The sequence below is a fragment of the Typha latifolia genome, chromosome 14 (assembly GCF_019914945.1).
Source record: "Typha latifolia isolate L0001 chromosome 14, TyphaL0001v2, whole genome shotgun sequence".
Taxonomy (NCBI): Eukaryota; Viridiplantae; Streptophyta; class Magnoliopsida; order Poales; family Typhaceae; genus Typha; species Typha latifolia.
In genome coordinates this window covers 2663374-2686682 of record NC_133099.1, presented here as the reverse complement: position 1 = coordinate 2686682, position 23309 = coordinate 2663374, and the positions used below count along the sequence as shown (strand labels likewise).

Here is a 23309-nt window from a genome sequence, read left to right as displayed (position 1 = left end):
ATCTCCAATTATTTCTTGCTTGCAATTCTTCGCCTCGCCCAAAATTAGCAAAACGAAAACCCCAATTTTCGTTTGTTCTTTATAATCAAAACTATCGAATGAATCGACTCATAAAGTATTGGTCTGTACTCCATTCCAGATCACAAATAATCTGCCGATGTTAAATTTTATTTTCTTAAAAAAAAGTATATATATGTTGAAATTTACCAAAATTACATCTTATATCGTGTACTAACTCAATATCAGTGTAGCCTCGGCCTCCGTCGCTGCACCATCGCCTCGCCTTGACTCGGCTAGTATCTGCCTAGTTTCTTTCTATTTTGAGCCATCTATTTCTTTGAATTAAATTTGTATAGATGCAATGGGATGTAATAGGCAGCAGATCCTTGCTTTTCTGTGTTTTTCGATTCACAGGTCTACTCATATAGGGTTTCTTGTGCTTTTGTTAAATTCATCGGACTTCGTCACCGGCATGCCTGTAACCCTATCGAAGCTTGCTTCATAGTGGGTGCTTAACTTCTCAAGACTCGCACTATTCTAGTTGTACTGTCGCCCGCTGGCCAAGCAAGAGGCTTACTATTAGAGCGTTGCTCTATCTCCTCTATTTTTACTATGATTTTAACTGTTGCTCAGTCTATACTACAATCAAGTGTGAGGCTTACTTTTAGGGCTCTTATTCTATTTCCTCTCATCATCATTTGTATCGAGTTGTAATCGATATATTAAAATGAATGATATCAATATACATATTTTCTTTGAAAAAAAAAAAAACTCAATATCAAAAATAATTATTATACAACTATTTTAGAATAGATCCATATTTTAGGAATAATAGGGATATTAATTGGTTTCTCAAATCAATGGAGAAATGTGGGAATTAATAGCTGCGTAACTGGAAGAAGGGGCACATTTGTTGGCCGACAACAAACAAAGTCCTTTTCAAATACCACAAAAACAAGGTGCTTGTAATAAATCAGATGGCCAGTCGGTATTGGGAAGTTGGAACATTTTAATGCAAACCGGGGGCGTCTCGGCCTGGCCCACTATGTGCCATTTCTCTACTCTAATTAAGAGATGGCAAAACGAACTTAATCCTAATATTAATCTAGTAAAACCAAAAAAGAAAAAAGAAAAATTGTTAGAGAATGGTATTTTTAATCTTTAAAGTACTTTTCTGAACTTTTATTTTGTATCATTTAACCCCCTTGGCCATAAATTATTATTATTAGGAATAATCTATTCAATGAAATTATACAATAATGAATTAATATCTTGGCCCTCAATTGTAAATTTGTTATGGACAATAAATGGTGGGATTAACCCTAATCACCATTAATTACGGTAGCAGTTAAGAAGGAATTCTATTCTTCTTCTTCTTCTTATTATTATTATTATTATTATTTATAAGGAGGTGGATAATAAATAAAAAGACTTAGTTTCTAGAAACATGGGTGACGTTAAAAGCGTTAAAGGTAATCTTAATTAATGTATGTAGACTTGTTCGTTGGAATGATGCTTGTTTCTTGTTCAAAGATTTAAGATGATATTCTTTGGCAATAGAAAGCAAGGCATAATTAGATATGCGGTTTGTGAAAGTATTAACTTAGGGTTAATGTGGTCATGGGTCTCATGTTGGATTTAGGCCTTTGTGCTTAAGGGAATAAATGGGCCTAATTTTAGCACAGCAAAGATTGCTAATTACATAGCAATTGTCACTAAAATACTAACTCTGCCCATATTTATATATTTTAGGCTTATTTTTTTAAAACAGAAAAGATATTATAAATTAACTTTCACGGTTACAAAAGACTATGTTAGAATCGAAAACTAAAAACTAAATAAAGTTCAGAAGAAAAATTCTTATCCTAAGTACAATTATAACCTATGGTTCTATCATAATTAGCAAGCCAATTAGCAGCCCGATTGGATTTAGGCCTTTGTGCTTAAGGGAATAAATGGGCCTAATTTTAGCACAGCAAAGATTGCTAATGCCATAGCAATTGCCACTAAAATGCCAACTCTGCCCATATTTTTATATTTTAGGCTCATTTTTTTAAAACAAAAAAGATATTATAAATTAACTTTCACGGTTACAAAAGATTATGTTAGAATCGAAGACCAAAAACTAAATAAAGTTCGGAAGAAAAATTCTTATCTTAAGTACAATTATAACCTATGATTCTATCATAATTAGCAAGCCAATTAGCAGCCCGATTGTTTACTTAGCCCGATTGGATTTAGGCCTTTGTGCTTAAGGGAATAAATGGGCCTAATTTTAGCACAGCAAAGATTGCTAATGACATAGCAATTGTCACTAAAATGCCAACTGTGCCCATATTTTTATATTTTAGGCTTATTTTTTTTAAAACAAAAAAGATATTATAAATTAACTTTCACGGTTACAAAAGATTATGTTAGAATCGAAGACCAAAAACTAAATAAAGTTCAGAAGAAAAATTCTTATCCTAAGTACAATTATAACCTATGGTTCTATCATAATTAGCAAGTTAATTAGCCGCTCGATTGTTTACTTAGGCTCATTCGCTCTACCAAATATATAAGAGTATTTTTGTCATTTCTTGACAAGTAGTTTGTGTTTGGCAACTCTATAATAAAAATCCAAAGTATTTATTTCTAAAGTATTTGGATTATCATTCTAAAAGTAATTTCTAGAGTACTTATTTTGATTAAAGATTTGGATATAATAGAATTTGAATGAGAACAGATAATTTTTTACTCCCAAATTATAAAACTTTATGGAGAAAAAAAAATCTTTATTCCTCTATTTTCGTAATTAAAATTTCTAGAGTTTTGAATCAATACCCCCAATAATTTATTGTTGCCAAACACTTAATCATGAATAAAAAAAAATAGAAATTTAAGGACTTCTCAATAAACTGATGAAATTATTTCTTTTTATTGTTTAACTTATTGTTTGATTATAAAAAAGGTGACCATTGATGTCTAGTTAGTTGGAAGAGATTGGGATCTGTGAAGTATAATGTAATGAGACTTTTGGTATTCTAACTCTAATCCAATTATAAAAAAAAATTGAGGTATTAATTGCTGAGCTTTGACCTGGAATAATTATGATACGATCTGGATTCTAGTTGACCTGCGATCAATTGACATCTTAAAATTTCGTCGGTGGTCATGCATCTCATCAATAGTTCTAAATCTTCATATATATATAAAAAAAAAGTCATCCATTTGTATCTTTTCTTATTAATTCCACCTTCCCATTAGGTATTAGATTCAAATATTTTTTTTTTTTAGATCAAAAGAGAAAGTCTATAGATTAAGTTTTAATTTACCAAAGTATAAATTTAATGGCATACAATAAAAAAGATTAGTATGAAAGATAACACCGAAGATAGATTTTTAATATCAAAATCTGCATAATAACTAACACATATGTATCAAACCCAGGATGACTATATAAATGTAGGAAATCACAGCTCAAATCTAAACCTATGGATGGTCTAAAAATTATATTGAGAAAAAGTAAGCTTACAGCTTAAACTCTGTATATAAGATCAATGATTGCCACTGAGTTAAGTATTGTATGATCCTTATTTATGTGCTTCAACTAAAATAAAGGGATGCCTTTTTTTTTGTTACATAAATCAATGTTTTAATTTGTGGGGATTTGGGTTTTGAATTTTATGTCAAATTTATGTTTTATTTAGACTAGGGCTTTTCTATCCCCCAATAGTTGGCATCACAGTCGGGGGTTCGATATTTTAGATTGTTATGAAACAATTTGGTGTGACTAATTTAATTGTGCTAGATTTTATTATTCACAATTTATGTACAAAAAAGTTTTATTTTAATTTATTAAAATTTTTTACGGGCATGCTTATAGAAGACTTGATTTCTTTTATCACATAATTTTCAAGTACTTATATCATTGGAAGGGTGTTTAAAAAGTTTTAGAATGCTTCGAGAACAATTTTAACAGTATTTGGATGATTTTTAGGTGTTCGAATACTTTTATAATGTTTTTATGACATTTGGAGTAGTATGAGAAAATATCAATAGGTGTTGGAATGATCACTTTGTATTGAAACAGCCATACATGTATTTAAATGGGAACCTCAGGTGTCAAATGCCAGAGCCGAGAATTGAACAATTATAATCTCACTTAAATTAGTTTTTTCGGTATTTTCTCTACAGATTTACCAACCAAACAATCGTAGGTCAAGGATTAACACGATTGAAGAGATTTCAAGGCGAAGGGATTTATTCAAGCATTATTAGAAATTAGAGAATATTAGGGACAAATTTCTATGTTCTTTTATCAGAAATTATCGCTGTCTCGAGGGTCATGAATCTTATTTGAGATCTTTGATCGTGGTTGTTGTGTTCTTTCATTAGAGATTACTGTAGTAGCACTAAAGCTCTGAAATTAAAATCAACCATACTAGTAGGATTGATTTGCAAACTTAGTTGAATGCTCAAACAAAAAGAAAGAAAGAAAACAAAAATATGAGAAAGGCCTAAATTGTGCATCCTTATCTATAAGAGAGCACATAGATAGATTCTCATCATACATTGGTAGTTGTGTGTACTAATGTTGCATTATTTTTGTAAGGAAAAAGTAGTTAACTAAACAAATATATACTCATTTATATTCTTGCAAATTGCAATGTGCTCATATTACTTGCATTTCATATCTCCTTATTTATATATAGTTCCCCTAAAACTTGTACATTGAGTGTGACAGATATGATTTGGCAATTATGAATTTAACTCTTGTCTATTAGCTAGTACTTGAGAGTTGAGATGCTTAGCAATTAATCAGAGGATTGATTGGCCACCATACAAAACTCACATTTTGCATGCTTGTGACCATTAATTAACATATGGTTATGTCATTTCATTAACATCAACATATGTTTTATACACATATATTTTTATATTTTTTCAGAAATGGGAGTTTTTTTTTTATGGATATATTAAGTAGATTTCACAAAGTTAGAGTAACAAGTGAAAAAGGTTATGATATTTGGCTTTATTTACTTGTGGATTTAACATGCGCTTATTCTCGTATAAGCTTCTTTATACTAGTATAGTAATTAAATAATAATTTGTTTGAATACTTATTTCTTTCTCCTTTTATTCTTATCTAATATTTTATATTTATCATTTTGATTATTCTCTTTCTTCTCCTTAACCTCATTGGTCCACTATACAAAATATATCTTAATTATTTATTAAAATGTCTCTACTTTTTATGTAACATTAAGTGTAATTATTAATCATGTAACTAATTTTAAGCTCTCTTATGCAAGTTTTAATAAATAAATATAGTTTTTTTTTGGTTAAAGGTAAGAATTTTTTATGGATTATCGATTAATTGTCGGATACAAAAGACTTTATTAGAATCGAAGGCTAGGACAAAATATATACAAATTCTCAAGAATATCTATCAACCCAATTTTCAGCCAATCAACAGCTTAATTAGCTTCTAAGTATATATCATTAACTTTATAATTTTAATAATTATTAATTAAATATTTAATATCTTCGGTAATAAACTCAATGGCCCACGATGCCATTTTTGTTTGCCCCTCAAAATTTTAATCTGTCGAGTGAGTCATTCCATAGATAATCTCCTCTTACGACGTAAGTTTTGAATTAATCGATCACCTAACATAGTATCAGATCTAATTTTTTAAGATAATTGTAGTATAAGATATCATTGAAATCAGTTCCACTATACATTCTCAATATAATTTTGAAATTTTTTTTTTCATTTTAACCTACAATTCTTCTTTCTTCTATTCTTCTCAAAGTTGCTACACACTACTGTGTATATAGAGATAAAGATGCCGTCGGCCAAACAAAACAATGGTTAGTGCATGTCATGAGAAAAGCTTGCAAATATATATATATATGTACAAATAAATGCTGATCACATGATAGAGATGATATCTTAATCTCATTCAATGCGTGTGCTTGAAGGTGAGAGATTACACAAGATAGAGGGGTAAAAAATTGCCTCTATTATCCTTAATTATATAACCTTAGTTTAATTGATTTTCTAATATTCTAAGGGAAATAACTTTCTACTAAATTTTAGGTCATGTTGTTATATGAAAAATCCACATGTTAACATCTACTATCTTCGCATTCATAATTTTTAGGTATATGCAACATTATGGAGGAAGAACGGTAAATATAACGTAACTAAAATTTACTATTTTAGTTAGCATTCCTATGTTAAGTATATTTGAACAAGAGATTAATCAACGTATTCTGATCATCGGATCTCATTAGCCCATAACAAAGATCATAGCTTTAAATTTACCGTCTGTGTGCGTTGAGGATAATATTTAGATGGCTCTCAACATGAGCGTTATACATAACGTGCATTGTTCAAATTTATTATAGCCTATTTTTTTGAGAAAATTTACTTAATTATTCAACCAATATATTGAAAAAGAATAGCTATATGGGCTCATAATATTACTAAAACCTTTTAGTTCTTTCAAAGTTAATTCTTAATTGAAATATTTCAGGCAGATTATTATTAGTAAATAAATTATTTACTATTTTTTTATATAAAATTTTTAGAGTGTAAATATTTATCAACAATTTTTCAATCTAAATTTAGTTCTAATTGTGATTATTAACTAAAGACATGATATATTTAAAAGTACTTAATGATTTCGGAGGAAATTATGATATTTTGAAGGAAAATAAAATAGTGGTAATTATGTAAAAACCCCAGAAAGAAATACTATATAATCTGATCGAGATTAGAGTTAATCTCTTATTAAGAGAAAAAAAAAATCATATTGGGTTCGGTTGTTAACTATTACAGCGTGACAGTTGGCGTGGAAAACGATGAAGAGCATGAAAATGTGAGTGACAAACCTCGCAGTCAGACCGAACCCAACGGCCCGATCGAGAAACGTCGTGGTGGCCCATCTCCACCGTACACCTGTCAATTTCCATCGCTCCATGACACCACGTGGCACGGGACAACCAGAGCCAACGGTTTCTATTGGTCCGTAAAATTCGAGCTGGCCCACTCGGCCTTCTAAACCTCTCTTCGGCCCCGGCCCAAGCTCCAAAAGTTCCATTTTGACTATCAGATCAATTTAATTTTAAAATTATAATAAAATTCACGATATCAACTAATTTAAAACTAATATTTTTAAAATATATGAAATTTTTTACCTTTTATTTTATCTCTCGACCGGGGGGGCGTTGTTAAATTAAACTTAGCTCACAATATAATTTAATTAACAAAAAGGGGGAGGTTTGTTGATAATTTAATTAAAACATAGGGCGTTATTTGTAATTTTCCTGTGAGAAAAACAAAAGTTTCGGAGGGCAATACTAACCAAACGGACACTATAAATAAGCATTAAAGGCAGTAACATTAAAAATAATAAGGGAGGAGGGGGAAGAGAGAAGAGGAGAGGCGGAGGAAAACGCGTTTGACCTCGTAAAGGAAAAAAAAAGAAAGCATTTGGTCTTTTTCGCAAAATTCTAATTCCAGCTCAGACAACCATCCTCTGTTCCCCTCCTCCCTCTCCTCCGCAATTCAAGCTAAGAGGAGAAAAGAAACGAAAAGTAAAGGGGAGAGAGAGAGAGAGAGAGAGAGAGAGAGAGAGAGATCTTGAAAGCTAAAAATCTTCGACGACGAGGAGGAGGAGGAGGAGGAGACGAGGACAAGATGATGGGGGACGGTGGGGTGAAGCAGATCCTGGCGAAGCCGATCCAATTAGCGGATCAGGTGACGAAGTGGGCCGACGACGCGCACTCGTTCAAGCAGGAGTGCGCCGAGCTGAAGTCGAAGACGGAGCGGCTGGCGGTGCTGCTCCGGCAGGCGGCGCGGGCCGACCTCTACGAGCGGCCGGCGCGGCGGATCATGGACGACACGGAGCAGGTGCTGGACAAGGCGCTGGCGCTGGTAACCAAGTGCCGGGCGCACGGGCTGATGAAGCGCGTCTTCACCATCATTCCCGCGGCCGCCTTCAAGAAGATGTCGACCCACCTCGACAACTCCATCGGCGACGTCTCTTGGCTCCTCCGGGTCTCGTCGACCAACGCCGACGACGACGCCCACCTCGGGCTCCCCCCGATCGCCCAGAACGAGCCCATCCTTTTCCTCATCTGGGAGCAGATCGCGACGCTCCACACCGGTTCCCTCGACGCCCGCGGCGACGCCGCCGCCAGCCTCGTCTCCCTCGCCCGCGACAACGACCGCTACGGCAAGCTCATCATCGAGGAGGACGGCGTCGGCCCACTCCTTCGCCTCGTCAAGGAAGGCAAACTCGAGGGCCAGGAGAGCGCTGCCCTCGCCATCGGCCTCCTCGGCCGCGATCCGGAGAGCGTCGAACAGATGGTCCTCACCGGGGTCTGCTCCGCCTTCGCCAAGGTCCTCAAGGAGGGCCCCATGAAGGTCCAGGCCATGGTCGCGTGGGCCGTCTCCGAGCTGGCCGCCAACCACCCCAAATGCCAAGACGTCTTCGCCCAGCACAACGTCATCCGGCTCCTCGTCGGCCATCTCGCCTTCGAGACGGTTCAAGAGCACAGCAAGTACACCATCCCCTCCAAGGCGATGTCGATCCACTCCGTCGTCATGGACAATAGAAGCAATGGCGCCAACACCACCACTAATGGCGGCGGCAATGCCGCCATTGATAGCTCGGAGCAGAGCTTGATCAAACATCCGAATGGGAACCAATCCACCAAGAACCAGATGCACTCCGTGATCCAATCCACAATGTCCGCCAAATCCAGCAAGATGAACTCAAACAGCATCAACGGCGGACCGAAGCAGCACGTCGTCTCCTTATCTGGAACTAGCATGAAGGGGAGGGAGCTCGAGGACCCGGAGACCAAGGCCAACATGAAGGCCATGGCAGCCAAGGCGCTATGGCAGCTCGCGAAGGGCAACTCCGCCATCTGCAAGAGCATCACCGAATCGAAGGCGCTTCTCTGCTTCGCCGTGCTACTGGAGAAGGGGGCCGACGACGTCCAGAACAACTCCGCCATGGCTCTCATGGAGATCTGCCGCGTCGCGGAGCAGGACGGAGATCTCCGGCGGTCGGCATTCAAGCCCAGCTCCCCTACCGCTAGGGCGGTCGTCGACCAGCTCCTTAGGATCGTCGAGAAGGCCGACTACGATGACCTCCTCGTCCCCTGCATTGTTGCGTTAGGCTGCTTGTCGAGGACCTTCAGAGCGACCGAGACGCGCATCATCGGGCCGTTGGTGAGGCTGCTCGACGAGCGGGAAGGAGCTGTGTCCAAAGAGGCGGCGATCGCATTGACGAAATTCGCATGCACGGAGAATTACCTTCATTTAGACCATTCCAAAGCGTTCATCAATGCGGGCGGCGCCAAGCATCTAGTCCAGCTTGTGTATTTTGCGGAGCAGGTCGTTCAGATTGCGGCGCTCATCCTCTTATGCTACATTGCTCTCCATGTGCCGGATAGCGAGGAATTGGCGCAGGCCGAGGTGCTTACGGTGCTAGAATGGGCTTCAAAGCAGGCATACATGATTCAAGATCCTACAATTGAGAAGTTGTTACCGGATGCAAAGGTCAGATTGGAGCTCTACCAATCCAGAGGTATCAAAACATACCACTGATTTCGCAAAACAAGAATCAGGGGAAGGTATGAAGAAGATGCAATCCTGTTCTCCAAATTCAAGAGGGGATCCAGTACTGTATATAAATCCCAATCACTTCTTTCTAAACTCTCAAGACTATACCAAATCAATCCCATTCCCCAATACAGTTATAATAATCATCAAAGTAATTTGTCTGCTTGGCTTATGTTCTTCTTATGCTTGGCCTAGGTTTCATGTTCGTGTTCGACTTTTTGTCCGGAAGCCTAGTAGGACTGGAAATTGGAACCTTTCGTTCATGTTGGTGGTGAAATAGTTTCTTTTTCTTCTTCTTCTTCTTTTTTTTTTTGTTGAGATTAATATGCTCCTTCCTAGCCTGATAGTGATAATGTATATTGATTTTGCTCAGCATTACTTCAATTTAAAAGGGTTAAGCTTCTTGAAGTGCTTGTGATGTTGGTTAATTCATCTTCTTGCTTGTTTGGAACATGAAAAGAAACATCCATTTATTGTTGTACACTATGAAGGTTGAGCTCCTCAAATTTTAGGCCTAGAAGGTAAAGGAGGAATACTCATAAACTTAGACTTTTATAAACTCTATCATCAGATTCAAGATTACTATGTTGATTTTCTCGCCATGGATGACCTTTCTCTCTTGAATAATAAATATACTTCCTCTTAGAATTTCTAATTCTTTATAACCGCACATCATCCCTTTGGACCAGCTAATATTCTGACTGATTCCAGCTTATCTAATGTGATGAAAAGAGTGGATCTTGTCAATGCATCCCTTTGGAGTCTTAGTCTAGGTTTTATATAGATTCCCTAGTCTTTTTCGCCTCAGCTTTCTGTAGGTATTGTTCGCATGGAGTACCATGAACTCTCAGTTGGCAGTTAGCACTAAATTTTCTTGCAGATGTTGATTTCTGATAACTTTTCATCATGTCCTTACACAAAAAATGATTCTGCTCCTAGATTTCAAATCCTAATTTAGATGTTTTAAGCCTACAATGTTTTTAATCGCTTGTCCTGGTTGCTTTCATCATCCATCTAGCACATGTAATTCATCGAACAGCAGGATCATCGGTGTGAGGACGATGCGGATGGCTGCTGACTTATGTGTGCTGCAAGTGGTACTAGATTCTGAATTTCTGATGCTTGGCTATGTATGATTAGGTGAAACTTCCTTCTTAGATGGAATAAGACTGCAATTTGATTATTATGCTTATCTTTTGATAGATCCAGTGAAAATCTTTGCATCTTGTCTCTCTGATCCATAACCTCAAGATTGCAGCTATTCATCATTCATGCCTCCATGTTTCACTCTCCTTTTCTCCTAATAGATGCAAAGATATGCAAAGATGTGCCTACCATAAAGTGTGTGTGTATATATATATATATATATATATGTTAGATTTCATATTTAGATTAGCTAGGTCAAAGCAAATGGATTCTACCACATAGGATGCTAATAATTTTTCATATGCCCTCCATGTGGTGGTCAATATTACAAGCCCTTTGGTACAACGTGCATCCCATTTGCATAATTATTCTCTTTATCTGTTTGCACAAGTGAGCTCCATATCCTTATTCATATCTTGACTTATTCATGCTAGAAAAACAAGGATAAGCTAATAATACCTTTATGGAAAACAACTACAAATGATTCTATAAAGCTCTTAAAAACATATAGATACACCAAAGGTTGTGGATATGATCTTTTCCAATTTGGGTCTTTCTTTTATACATTTTCCAATGATGCTCACACGCCCAAGAGTGTATCTTATTTCTTTGGAGTTATAGCTATGGTTCCAGTGACATTATACCCAACAATTATTAAAATTGACAACAATTTTGCAAGGTCTACAGCCAAATCCAGCCTTTAAAGTGAGTGAGGATTCCCATAGGGTAGACATTAAGAATCATACCACATGCCATTGCAGGCCAGCTATCAACATTAACACTAGTCATTATGTTGTCTAATGTGTAAGGTAGCCAATATGTTACAAGATTATAGAGTACAAATAATAAACAATAAATTTAAGTGCATTTATGATTAACACCTCATTGTTAGATAACCTAACCAACAATGCTGATACTTTTAGTACCATTAAAAAGAATCCAAGCTAGTCAAATTAACATTACAATATCCGTCGAAAATTATCGGAGAAAAGGAGCGGTAAAAGTACAAAGAGCTTGTTATTTCAAATTTTCTCTGTAAACAAACTAATCAAATTAAAATAGCTAGGGTTTGTACTAGATTATGAATTAATCCCACAATGGCCATGTGTGTCTCCCCTCTCCCCAGTACTTGCCCAGGCATGGATAAATAATGGAAGAACCATTTGCATGAAGATGATAGAGAGATGATGCCCTACTAAGAACTACTACTACTAATACCTTGGAAAGAGCCTTACTAAAGTTGGTCTTATTCTTAGGCACAGTTTGGAGTACAAGGACGGAAAGGAGCGTTTATCAAAGGGAAAAAAGGACCGAAAGGACCTAACTCCGATTACGTTTCCATGATTTGATAAGGGATCTCTTCTATGTGGAAGGCCACTAGTACATGCATCTATGCAAAACTCTTGTACAGATCAAGCCAGTACAGAGAAATACAACTTATAACTCCCTATATATATATATATATATATATATATATATATATATATATATATATATATATATATATATATATATATATATATATATATATATATATGATTGTGAGAGGCACAGTGATCAGCTTAAATGTCATGAAACATGAGTAAATGTTCATGCTCTGGTCCAAATAAACATCGTTAATATATAAAGAGATTATAGAATGAAACAATTTATTTATATTAAGTGCACATATATATATATAGGAAAAGTTTAAGGTGGTTTTAGTGATATGAAAAATATTTTACGGAGTTAAAAGTGATTTTTATTTTGAACTGATAATATTTTTTTAAGATACAAAGATATGAACTTCGACAACTTCAACAACTTCGAATGAAAATTTTAGCTATTACAACTTATTCGTGGAGGGTAAAGTGACTTTTGTAATATAATAGAGGTAAAATATATTTAACCTAATAAAATATAAAGGTGATAAAGAAAATGGATAATTCTTTGTTTATACTCTGAACTACTATTATCATTTTCTATTAATAACTCCCTAATGAAAATGGTCAAGAAAGTTATTTCTGATAGTTTATAGAATCATTATGTACTAAGAAGGAGTTCAAATTGTCATTGTGAAAAAGAGCGAAAGTTTATGGGAGTGAAAATAGAATTATCCCTAAAGAAATTTTGGGCCTTTCTCATTACTAGCTCAATATTGGCTCTTTGGGCTGGGCCATGGTTGGTTTGACTTGGTTTTGGGCCCAAAATGTTATTTTACTTGTTGAATAAAAACAGCTTCCATTATTAGACTAGAGAGCCAAGGAGAAATTCTATTATCAAATAATCTCATCAAGTTTTTCGACGCAAATTACCAAATCATCCCCATAACTATCAATCTTGAATAGTGACAGGTACATGAAATGTTAACTACGGATAAAGCATTGGATAGAAGATAAATTTAGAAAGGGATAAAGACATCTTAAACACGGATAAAAATCCAGAGAGGGATAAAGACATCTTAGTCATAGATAAGTGTTATGAAATACTAATATAAGTATCTCTGTGTAACATTGCAGCTATATTTATATGTAAGTTAATTTGATGGGACAATTCTCATTTTACTCCCTTAATTTTTATTTTCAGAATAACTATAAAAAATATCTCATTTCATCCTTTCAATTAGAAAATCATCTATATTATTTTAGTTTTCTCAATATAAATATATCTTAAATTATTTAATTATATCATTAAACCTTTTTTTATTAAAAAAATATAAATAATTAACTGAATAATTAGATGGGTAAATTGCTTTACATTATCTTCCTCACCCTTATTAAAAGCCGATATTAAAAGAGCAGAAAAGATTTATCTTAGATATTTTAAAAAATTGTTAGGGCCGCCGGTGAAAAAGATAGAAGGATATTCCTGGAATACTATTAATTTAGTAAAATTTTTAAGATTATTTTATCAGAATTTCTAATTAAGTATTATGTGAGAGAATTTAATAATATATTTTAAATTTTTAAATGGTAAAAATGATAGAGAAGGGTAACGATGTAATTAGCCGCTCATATATAACACGATGTTTCTCGTGACCGTCCGTCAACTCAGCGTTCGATGCATGAATCGGCAACGTAATTTCATTCTTCGAGAAAATCACAGCCGTCTAATGTAGTGACGCTTGTAAATAGTGGTTTGAAAGTAATAAAATGCCCTCCTAGCGTGGAAGTCAATGCAGATCCGCACCCTAACTCCATCTGACCGTCCATTTCCATATTCTCCCAAATCCTGAACCGTGGATGTTTGCTCTCACTTTTGTTATAAATCTCAACTCGTAGTTCCAACGCCACCTATATAACTATCTACATTGGGGAGGGAGGAGAAAAATTAGGGTTTCCTCTCTTCTTCTCTAGTGCTAGGGTTTCTCTCCTCCTCTCCTCTCCTCTCCAATGGCGGTGGAGGTCACGCGATCGAAGGGGACGGTGAAGTGGTTCAACGGAACCAAGGGTTTCGGCTTCATCACCCCCGACGACGGCGGCGAGGACCTCTTCGTCCACCAGTCCTCGATCAAGGCCGACGGCTTCCGAACTTTAGCCGAGGGCGAGGCCGTCGAGTTCACCATCAGCGAGGGCGACGACGGCCGGACCAAGGCTGTCGACGTCACCGGACCGGACGGATCCAGCGTCCAGGGCGGCTCCGGCGGAGGCGGAGGAGGAGGCGGTGGCCGGAGGGACGGGTACGGCGGAGGGCGCGGCGGACGTGGTGGTGGATATGGTGGGGGATTCGGGTTTAACGGCAGCGGAGGCAGAGGCGGAGGTGGGAGAGGTGGAGGAGGGAGAGGCGGATACGGCGGCGGAGGTGGAGGAGGAGGTGGGGCCTGCTATACTTGTGGGGAGGCGGGGCACTTGGCTAGGGATTGTTACCAGGGCGGAGGTGGCGGCGGCGGTAGGTACGGCGGCGGCGGCGGCGGTGGTGGTGGAGGAGGTGATCGATCTTGCTACAACTGTGGCGAGATGGGCCATATCGCGAGGGATTGCCATGCTTGATGGTGGTATCGATCTTATCCTTTTTGGCTTATCTAATAGTTTGGTGTCTTAGAATGTCGATGAAGGATGACTAGTTTTGGTCCTTCGTGTGGTCCTTAGAATGTTATGGACATCTATTTGGGTTTTGGGGTGCTTGGTTCTAGTGGATTGTGGTTTGCTTTTGTGGGTCTTGTGTTTGAGGAAAGGGGGACGTGCAATAGATGACGGTGTGTGTACACTGTTGAAAGCTGCATAGCTCTCTTTTCTCGGTATACAAACTGGTTTTCAAGGTAATTTCTTGCCATATCTGGATCCGTCCTGTTTAAATTTATTAAAGTTCTTAGTTTCTTTCATCTCTAGATGTTGAAATTTCATTGATCTGCTACTCTTGTCTCAAAATAATGAGACGATCTGTGAAATGCCAGATCTTTTCCTGGGCATATGCTTTTCTATAGTAGCTGTTGATCAGGACTATGTGGTGTGGCAGTTCTGGATCTTTTCTATTGCTATGTAGTTACCTTCTGGAACAGCATGATTTAAGAATGCTAAGGCTTCTTACATCTCTTTCTTTCTGAAATAAAGTTGGATGGCTGTGCGCTTTCTGCTCGTAAAGCTAAGAGTACTTTATTATTGTTATGACCGCTTGTATTTGATTCAGTATGATTAACTTTTAAAAGGGGGTTTCATGAGTTCATGTTCCAAGTTCTAGATTAAAACTATTTGACAAAATTCAGATTTTTTTACTGGAATATTACATCAAAGTATGATTAACTAATAAATGGGATGTTTCATGAGTTCATGTTTCCAGGTTGTAGATCCAAATCTATTGGCAAAATTGACATTTTTTTTACTGGAATAGTAAGTTCGTCAAGTATGGAGAAATGAATAAATTCTTGCTTGCTTTTGGGATGGCATGAAGAAATTCTCTGTCATGCTGACTACATTTTTCTCTCATTATTATAGCCAACATTTCAGCTTTATCTTTTTAATGATGAGAAAGAGGAATATATGCTCCTCACTGACCTTCGGTTACACACTGAGGTCTCCATTGAGGCATATAGGAGTTGAATAAAATGCCATTGTCATGCCAATTTTGGGGAATGGTACAGAATTTGATACGACTACAGAGCATATGATGCATATCTCACAAATGGATGCTTGATTTTCTTTGGCAAAAGGAAATTGGTCATAATATTCTTATTCTAATGCCGTTAAGTTTTATCACATTAATCTTGTATATCTTTGATGAGCCTCGAGTATTGAAGTCGTCTACTTCTGCTTATATTACAGCCCTTTGAACTTTATCTAATTGCTTTCCTACTGTTGAATTTAATATGATGTCTTCTCATTGTTGTTCTTGGTATTTTAATAAATGTAATATGTTAGGAAGCATCAATTAGTTGTTCTTTTTTCTCACTCACTTATTCCATGTGAGATAGGCACCTCTAAATCCATTACAGATATCGCCATCAACTTGTGAGTTTTCCTAGCTTTTGTAGATTTGGGTCTTTTTTGTTACTTTCACAGCATGACCAAGTTCCTGGATAAGTGGTCCCAATTAATTGTGCAGTTTTAAAGGCTCTTGCCTGGTTGTGTAGCTTTTCTGACAGCAGATGGTCAAAAGGATGCTTGACTGCCACTGTCTGCTTGTTTGTGTCTCCCAAGATCAGTTAAGATGTTTTTTACGACTCTTTTTGCTTGTTTCTTGGGAATTTGAAAGACTTTTCTTGGAGAGATTTCCTTTGTGCTTATCCGAAGCTGTGTCTTTTGGCATTTTATATTGTAGGGAAATTTTCAAATAACACGCTCCATTTACTTCATTTTCTGTTTGAGGATTTTGTAATCACTCTGTTTTGTTTTCTCTAACTTTTATGTGACAGTCCAGTATTGTTTTCACTAACTATTATTAACTTAATCTATCTTTTAATTAAATTACAAAAATATCTTTGAAATTTTTTTAATCTTGATCTACTCATCTTTCACCCTTGTCTACCAAATTAGATTAAAACTTTGTTCTATATTTGATCATCCTATGTCATCAAAGGATTATTTTAAATATAAATAATAGAAATTTGTATATACCATTCTGAGTTTTAATGAAATTATAGTTTATATTTTATATTTTTGCTCAATGGTTTAGAGAATATGTGCAGAAAATATTTTGAGTTAGATTTTTTTTGAAGTAGATATATTTTATTTTTAAAATGTTTAAAATAATTTTACTTTTAAGAAGTAAATAATTAAAAAAAGTTTGTAATTTTTTTAAAGTATAGATAACTTAATCAAGATATTTAGTTAAATTTAAGTAATAGAAAATATATTTTTGCACATATTCATTAAGTCATACGACTCCATTTAAAAATAGTAAAACTGTTAGTCGTAAATTATAATTTTGATAAAAGTTTGGTCGTTGAATGTAAATTTCTCTAAAAATTAAAAGGGATAAAAGGAAGTGTCATATAGTCCCTCTTATTTAGTTTTGCGACACTTTGATTTCGGTGGACTATATATCATTCAGACCTGAAGATCGAGGGTTCGGCGGTTTGGTGAAACTTATTAGACCAACATCGATCTGCTCGACTCCTTATTCCAGTGGGTCGATCTACTAACCTATTGTTTTCAAAGAGGTTAAGGTTGCCTGCAAATCATGGTCATCGTCCCATCAACCCACAATGATCGATAGAGTATATGCACTGTAAAGGAAAGGTGAAAAAAGCCCTAATCGGAGAGTGCAATAGAGAATCTGAGATCCGCTATAAACAATCACTCAGGAGGAGGGAGCACGGGGCCACCCACTCTATGTCAACGAGAAAATTGGAACATTGACTTACACTAAAAGTGATTAGTGATAGTCGCTTGATAATTTTAATAAACTATTTAATGAATACCTAATGAAATCACGAAGCGATCAACTGTTGTGGAGATAGGGAGATGACGACGATTACAAAAATGAGGGGGCAGGGGGTGGTGGTTGCGGCGATTGAAGGATGGGAAAAGGAAAGTATTAGAAGGAGAGTTGATGATAAGGAAATAAAACATAGAAAGATTAGGAAGGAAAAAAAAAGTATTAGAAGAAGAGTGATGGTAATTGTAGTAATGTTTCTAGAACGGAAGAAGTCCAGTGCCAAACCCTAATAAAGCTAGAGAGCCAACTTAAGGAGAACACATCATGAGACTTAGTCATGGTCATTTTAATATTTTTAATGAAAATATTAAACAAATGACTAGTGAAAAAGGGCATTTGAAACATTTTAAGCGTTTAATGTGCCATAAAGAAAAAGAGCAATAAAAGAAAATCAGTTAACTTGTTTCAGGCATAGGCTTTCATTCTCCTAGTTTGCCCTCTTTATTTGTATTTCAACTATTAAACACTTATTTCCTCTGCTTTATTATTTAAAACCAAATGTTAAAACCTAGAAGAAAAAAAAAAATAAGACTAATCTTGAATTACCTTATGAATTAGTTATCAAGTTTATAAATAAACATCTAATCAGAAAAGGTTGGAGTCAACTTTTCTCCTACAGGAGCCTTTGCTATGCTAGGGTTTGGTGCAGGATCTCCTCTCTCCATCAAAGGAGAACTTCTCGCTCGCCAATTGTTGGTGAGGCTTTCCTCACTCCCCTCCCTTAGCCGACGGGCTAGAGGAGGGGAGAACCAACTTCTTTTCTTATCTTCGTTTGCCCTTTTCGCCTCCTCTATTCTCTCTTCTCTTTTATCTCTTCCCCTCTTTTCCTGGAGCTCTTTCCCTCTCACCGTCATGTTGAAATTGCTACTCACCGCAATCGCCCGCACCACTCTTCTTCGCTGTTCTCCATTGCCGAAAACTCACTCGTTGCTGTCGCCCATCTCTGCCACCACTGCTCTCCTTCTCCTCCCCTCTCTTATCGAACTCGAGCTTGGCTACCACCCCTCTGTTAGAATCGAGCCTTCTATGTTTAGCGCCCTTGCTGCCTCCCTTTCGGGTTAAGATTTGACCAAAACCTCCTCGTCGCTATCGCTCTCCACTGTCGCTTCCCATCGTCTTTACCTCCCAAGCTTGGTTGCCACCGTGCCGCCAGTTCTTCACTCGATTTGCTGCTACCATGGTAGCTCTATCACCGTGGATCGTCTCTTTTTCGATGGTGCTCTCAGCCGATAGGCCCCATATTTAGGCCGATGGTGAGGCCTCTTGGTGGGGCGAGGGCCCAAGACCTGTTCATAGCTATTATTTATGCTCGCCAGTATCTGGATTTGTTTGGACACATATGGTGTGCTTTATAGCAGTCTTTGGCTGTTTGATTTTATTTTGTTCTATAGTAGTATTAGGGTGTAGTAGGTTTTATTTAATTTGCGTTCTAGGTGGATGATCTTCGATTCTCCTACTTTTGAGTATTTTTAGGGTTATATCTTGGGATGTTGGACTGACGGAGCCTGCAATTAATAAGCTGATAACGTCGAACTCAAAACTCTCTAATCCTGGGAACCTCTCGTATAGTTCTTCATCTTATTATTGTGTTGTGCCATCGGGCTTGATCATCTAGATTAGTTTATAGTTTTGTCTATTATAAACCAAGTGTGAGGCTTGTGTTAAGCGTTTTATCTTCCCTACTCTTTGTGAATTTGATCTTTTCAGTGTAACCATTGGATGTTGATGAACTATCTATCTACGAGCTTTCTCTAAAAAAAAAATCCTTCGTTGTACATCAGATTGCTTAGCTATTGAATGAAGGTCTAATAGTGTAGGATTTAATATGAGGATTACAATTAATATTAAATTGATTGGGTTTAGTAAGATTGTTGGGCTGGCTGACGGTGGATTTAAAGAATGGAATCAAAAGAAGGATTAAATAAATAAATGAATAGCTGCCGACATAAAACACTACCAAGTAAAGTAAAGCTCCTTTTATAACATTAAAAAATATAAAAGAAAGTAAAAGCCTCTTTCATCGAATCAAGAAACCAATCACATGCGTATGATATTACTTGATGTTTTAAATAAGTATTAGACAAGTAACTGAGTGCCTGACTATCATTATTTAGTATGTGATTAGTATACACGTTTATAATTACTAAAAAAATAGCTATAATGTTACTTAATAATAAAATTGAAAAAAAAACTTATATGACTATATTTATGTTAAATAAATATTTAAGAAAATTTATGATGGCTTAGTTCTGATATAAATAAAAACAACATGGTAAAATAATTTTTGTTTAAATTAAAATGGTACAGACTGAGTTTACTTTAGATAGAATATCCAACAAAATTTATGGAGCTAAACTATGATATTAGTTCAAAATACTATATGGTAAAATATATATTTAATCCAAAAAAAATCAGTTTATAGTTAATGAACTATTTAATGAATGAGCACAATATGCTCTATTAGCTGGAGGAACAAAAGTTTGTGGATCTCTCTCTCTCTCTCTCTCTCTTGGTTGGAATTAATCATCAAACATCCAAATCTAAAAAATTAATTTCAAAGATGATAAACTTTTTCTTTGGTCATCAAAGTTGAGAAAAGAAAGCAAGCCCTTTATTAGATGTTCCTTTGAATGGGATAGCTAACATGGAAACATAGTGCCCTTAAATTTTGCAATGGCATCGTGCATGCATGTTAGCCATGCAAGACTCTCATCAGCAACCCTTATTGCCAAGTCATTGTGTTTCATAACTTTTGCTACGGATATGCTTCAATTATAACAAGAATAATTAGCATTGTAAACCAAACTAGAACGATACCACTTTATTTTTATTTTCTTTTTTAAAAACCCTAAGTTATATGTGACTAAGTTTAGATTCTCCCAGAAGTGTTTTTATCTTTGAGAGTATAATAGTCAATTAATATTTTTCTTCATCACATTCAATTGGGGAAAAAAGACATTAGATATATAGTTGAGGTGGCCAAATGTCAGAATAAATTTTAAAAAAAAGAAGAGAGAATATATCTAAAAATTGGACAATAGTTTGAGGGGGGGGGGGGGGGGGTACAGATGCAATTAACCCCCTGTTAATACTATTATTTCTTTTAAAAAATTCCCACCAACCCCTCGTATAAAATAAAGATAGTAGTTTATATATCGTTAAGATCTGTTGAACAAAACCGACCAGCTCAGTGACGGTTTATTCGTCCCATCTGGTAGTCGGTGAAAGCTTAATCGGCACCTGGCAGCTCGGGATTGGCTGCAAGAACCCTTATAATTTTATATTTGTCTATATGTATAAAATTAAACCTTTTTTGGTTTTAATAAATAGTTAAATACTCTTTGCTCTTATAATCTGAAGGGCCTCTGGATAAAAGACCAATACTTTTCGGTGGCATATATGCAAAATTCCTCCTCTATTTAAGCCTCTAAACTAGGAACAGAGCACACTGCTCTGGCTCTGGCTCTGGCTCTGTCTCTCTCTCTCTCTCCCACGTGATCTTTTCTTTGTTTCGCCTGCAAACTCGAACGTTAATATTTTCAAGTACGAATCAAAGAACGACTACAAATTAAATATACACAAACCCCAATATCGATAGATACAGTAACAGTAGCTTCTCTCCTTTTAATTACATCTCTATCAATCCCCACCCTTCTCTTACAAGATTACCATCTTCCATGGCCACATTAACCCCTCCTCTTCTCCTCCTCCTCCTCTTCGTCTCCTTCCTCACAGGGGCATTCTCGTCAACCTTCACCATCACCAACAACTGCAACCACGCCATCTGGCCCGGCCTCCTCTCCAGCTCCGGCTCGCCGCCGCTCTCCACCACCGGCTTCCAGCTCTCCCCCGGCGAGTCACGCGCGCTCGACGCCCCTCCCGGGTGGTCCGGCCGCGTCTGGGCCCGCACGCTCTGCGCGGCCGACCCCGCCACGTCGCGCTTCTCCTGCGCCACCGGCGACTGCGGCTCCGGCGAGGTGGAGTGCCTCGGCGGGGGTGCCGCCCCGCCGGCCACCCTGGCGGAGTTCACGCTCGGCGGAGGCGGCGGGAACGACTTCTACGACGTCAGCCTCGTCGATGGGTACAACATCGCGATGCTATTGAGCCCACAGGGTGGACATGGGCCCAACTGCGGGCCCACCGGATGCCTGGTGGACCTCAACGGGCTTTGTCCGGCGGACCTGAGGGTGGTCTCCGGCGGCGCGAGCGTCGCGTGCAAGAGCGCGTGCGAGGCGTTCCGATCGCCGCAGTACTGCTGCAGCGGCGATTACTCCAGCCCCGCCACGTGCAGGCCGAGCGCCTACTCCCAGTTCTTCAAGAACGCGTGCCCGCGGGCGTATAGCTACGCCTACGATGACGCCACGTCGACATTCACGTGCGCCACCGGGGCTGCCAACTACGTCATCACCTTTTGCCCGACGACTTCCAGGTAGTCTTAGTTTGTGATGGATTTGATTCGTTTTATTTTTACTGAATATTTTATTTTATCTACTTGTTCTATGGCTGATGGCTCTTGCATTGCATCTTTCTTTCTACGATAATTTACTAAGGAAAATGATTTATACTCACTTCACAGTTCAATATCTTTCTATGTTGTACAAATCACACCATATCACTTATTTCTTCTTTCGAAAATTATAAATCTCTAGACTAATCATAATACTAAACAAGGGGTCACAATGGACAAATAGTCTTAATAAACTGACCAGGATGAGTCCAAAATTATATAAGCTATTACATTTGGTTTAACCTGCCAGCATAGATCCTTGATTATATATATATATATATATATATATATATATATATATATATATATATATATATATATATATATATATATAATTAAGCCACCCTTCATTAATTTTCTTCATCTTTTCCTTCTTGATAACAGAAACGTATACCTTTTGCATTAGTGGATTTAGCTTATTACAAGCTTTCGATACGAGATTATTAGTATCTTAGGCTTTGAGACGAAGATTCCATGGTCATCTTTTCCTCTCTCTCTCTCTCTCTCTCTCTCTCTCTCTCTAAAACTTATAATAAATCTTTTTTTTTCTTTCAACTTTCTCGTGCAGCCTGAAATCTTCAGGTGGGAATCCCGAGGCAGCGGGGCTGCCGTTGATGAACGAGACGGTAGTCTTCATGAGAGGCGCGAACCAGTCGAGCTACGCACCCGAGTGGAGCCCAAACCCCCTCCTCTTCCTCGCCCTCTCGTCGTTGCTCACAGCACTCCAAGTCATTATTTACTAATCTACCCCTCAGGCATCGGACTCGGAGGACGCCTCTTATTATTAATTCGAATCCCACGCCTCTCCTCCCTCCTATTCGTGGATAAAGTGGGATGAAGTAGCGATTTATTTAATTCATCTCGATAAAGTCACGACACGGAGTTGAGAAGAGAGAATAGTTTTTCTCTTATTCTTGTTGTTATTCGTTTGTTTTGGAGAATAGGCGATGGTGGTGGGGGCGGTTTGGATTGTACAGTGCGGGTATCACTTGTTAAGACAGAGTTTAATTTTTCATCACGTGATATGAACATAGGAAACAAAATATGGAATATTGCAAGTTTAAGCCGTTTTCAAAACACGATCCTTTTATTAAACATGTTAATAAGTTGTATAGATATTTTTTTTTTATATTTATATAAAATATAAATAGATTATTTAAGTCATAATCGGATTTTCAT

At 37.2% G+C, this 23309-nt stretch overlaps 3 protein-coding genes across 3 annotated transcripts; all 3 read left to right on the top strand.

Annotated features, from left to right (window-relative positions):
* The first annotated feature begins 7405 nt into the window (after positions 1–7405).
* On the top strand, positions 7406–10033 carry LOC140801322 (uncharacterized). Its single transcript, XM_073156373.1, has 2 exons — positions 7406–9636; positions 9821–10033. The coding sequence occupies exon 1, from the start codon at positions 7691–7693 to the stop codon at positions 9608–9610; it is 1920 nt and encodes a 639-aa protein (XP_073012474.1). The 5' UTR covers positions 7406–7690; the 3' UTR covers positions 9611–9636; positions 9821–10033.
* Positions 10034–14038: 4005 nt separating this feature from the next.
* LOC140801404 (glycine-rich protein 2-like) lies at positions 14039–15071 on the top strand. Its single transcript, XM_073156508.1, has one exon. It carries the CDS (start codon positions 14143–14145, stop codon positions 14737–14739), a length of 597 nt encoding a protein of 198 aa, XP_073012609.1. The 5' UTR covers positions 14039–14142; the 3' UTR covers positions 14740–15071.
* A 6002-nt stretch (positions 15072–21073) lies between these two features.
* On the top strand, positions 21074–23148 carry LOC140801068 (thaumatin-like protein 1b). The gene is made up of 2 exons (XM_073156069.1): positions 21074–22052; positions 22699–23148. The coding sequence occupies exons 1-2, from the start codon at positions 21301–21303 to the stop codon at positions 22871–22873; spliced, it is 927 nt and encodes a 308-aa protein (XP_073012170.1). The 5' UTR covers positions 21074–21300; the 3' UTR covers positions 22874–23148.
* Positions 23149–23309: the final 161 nt, after the last annotated feature.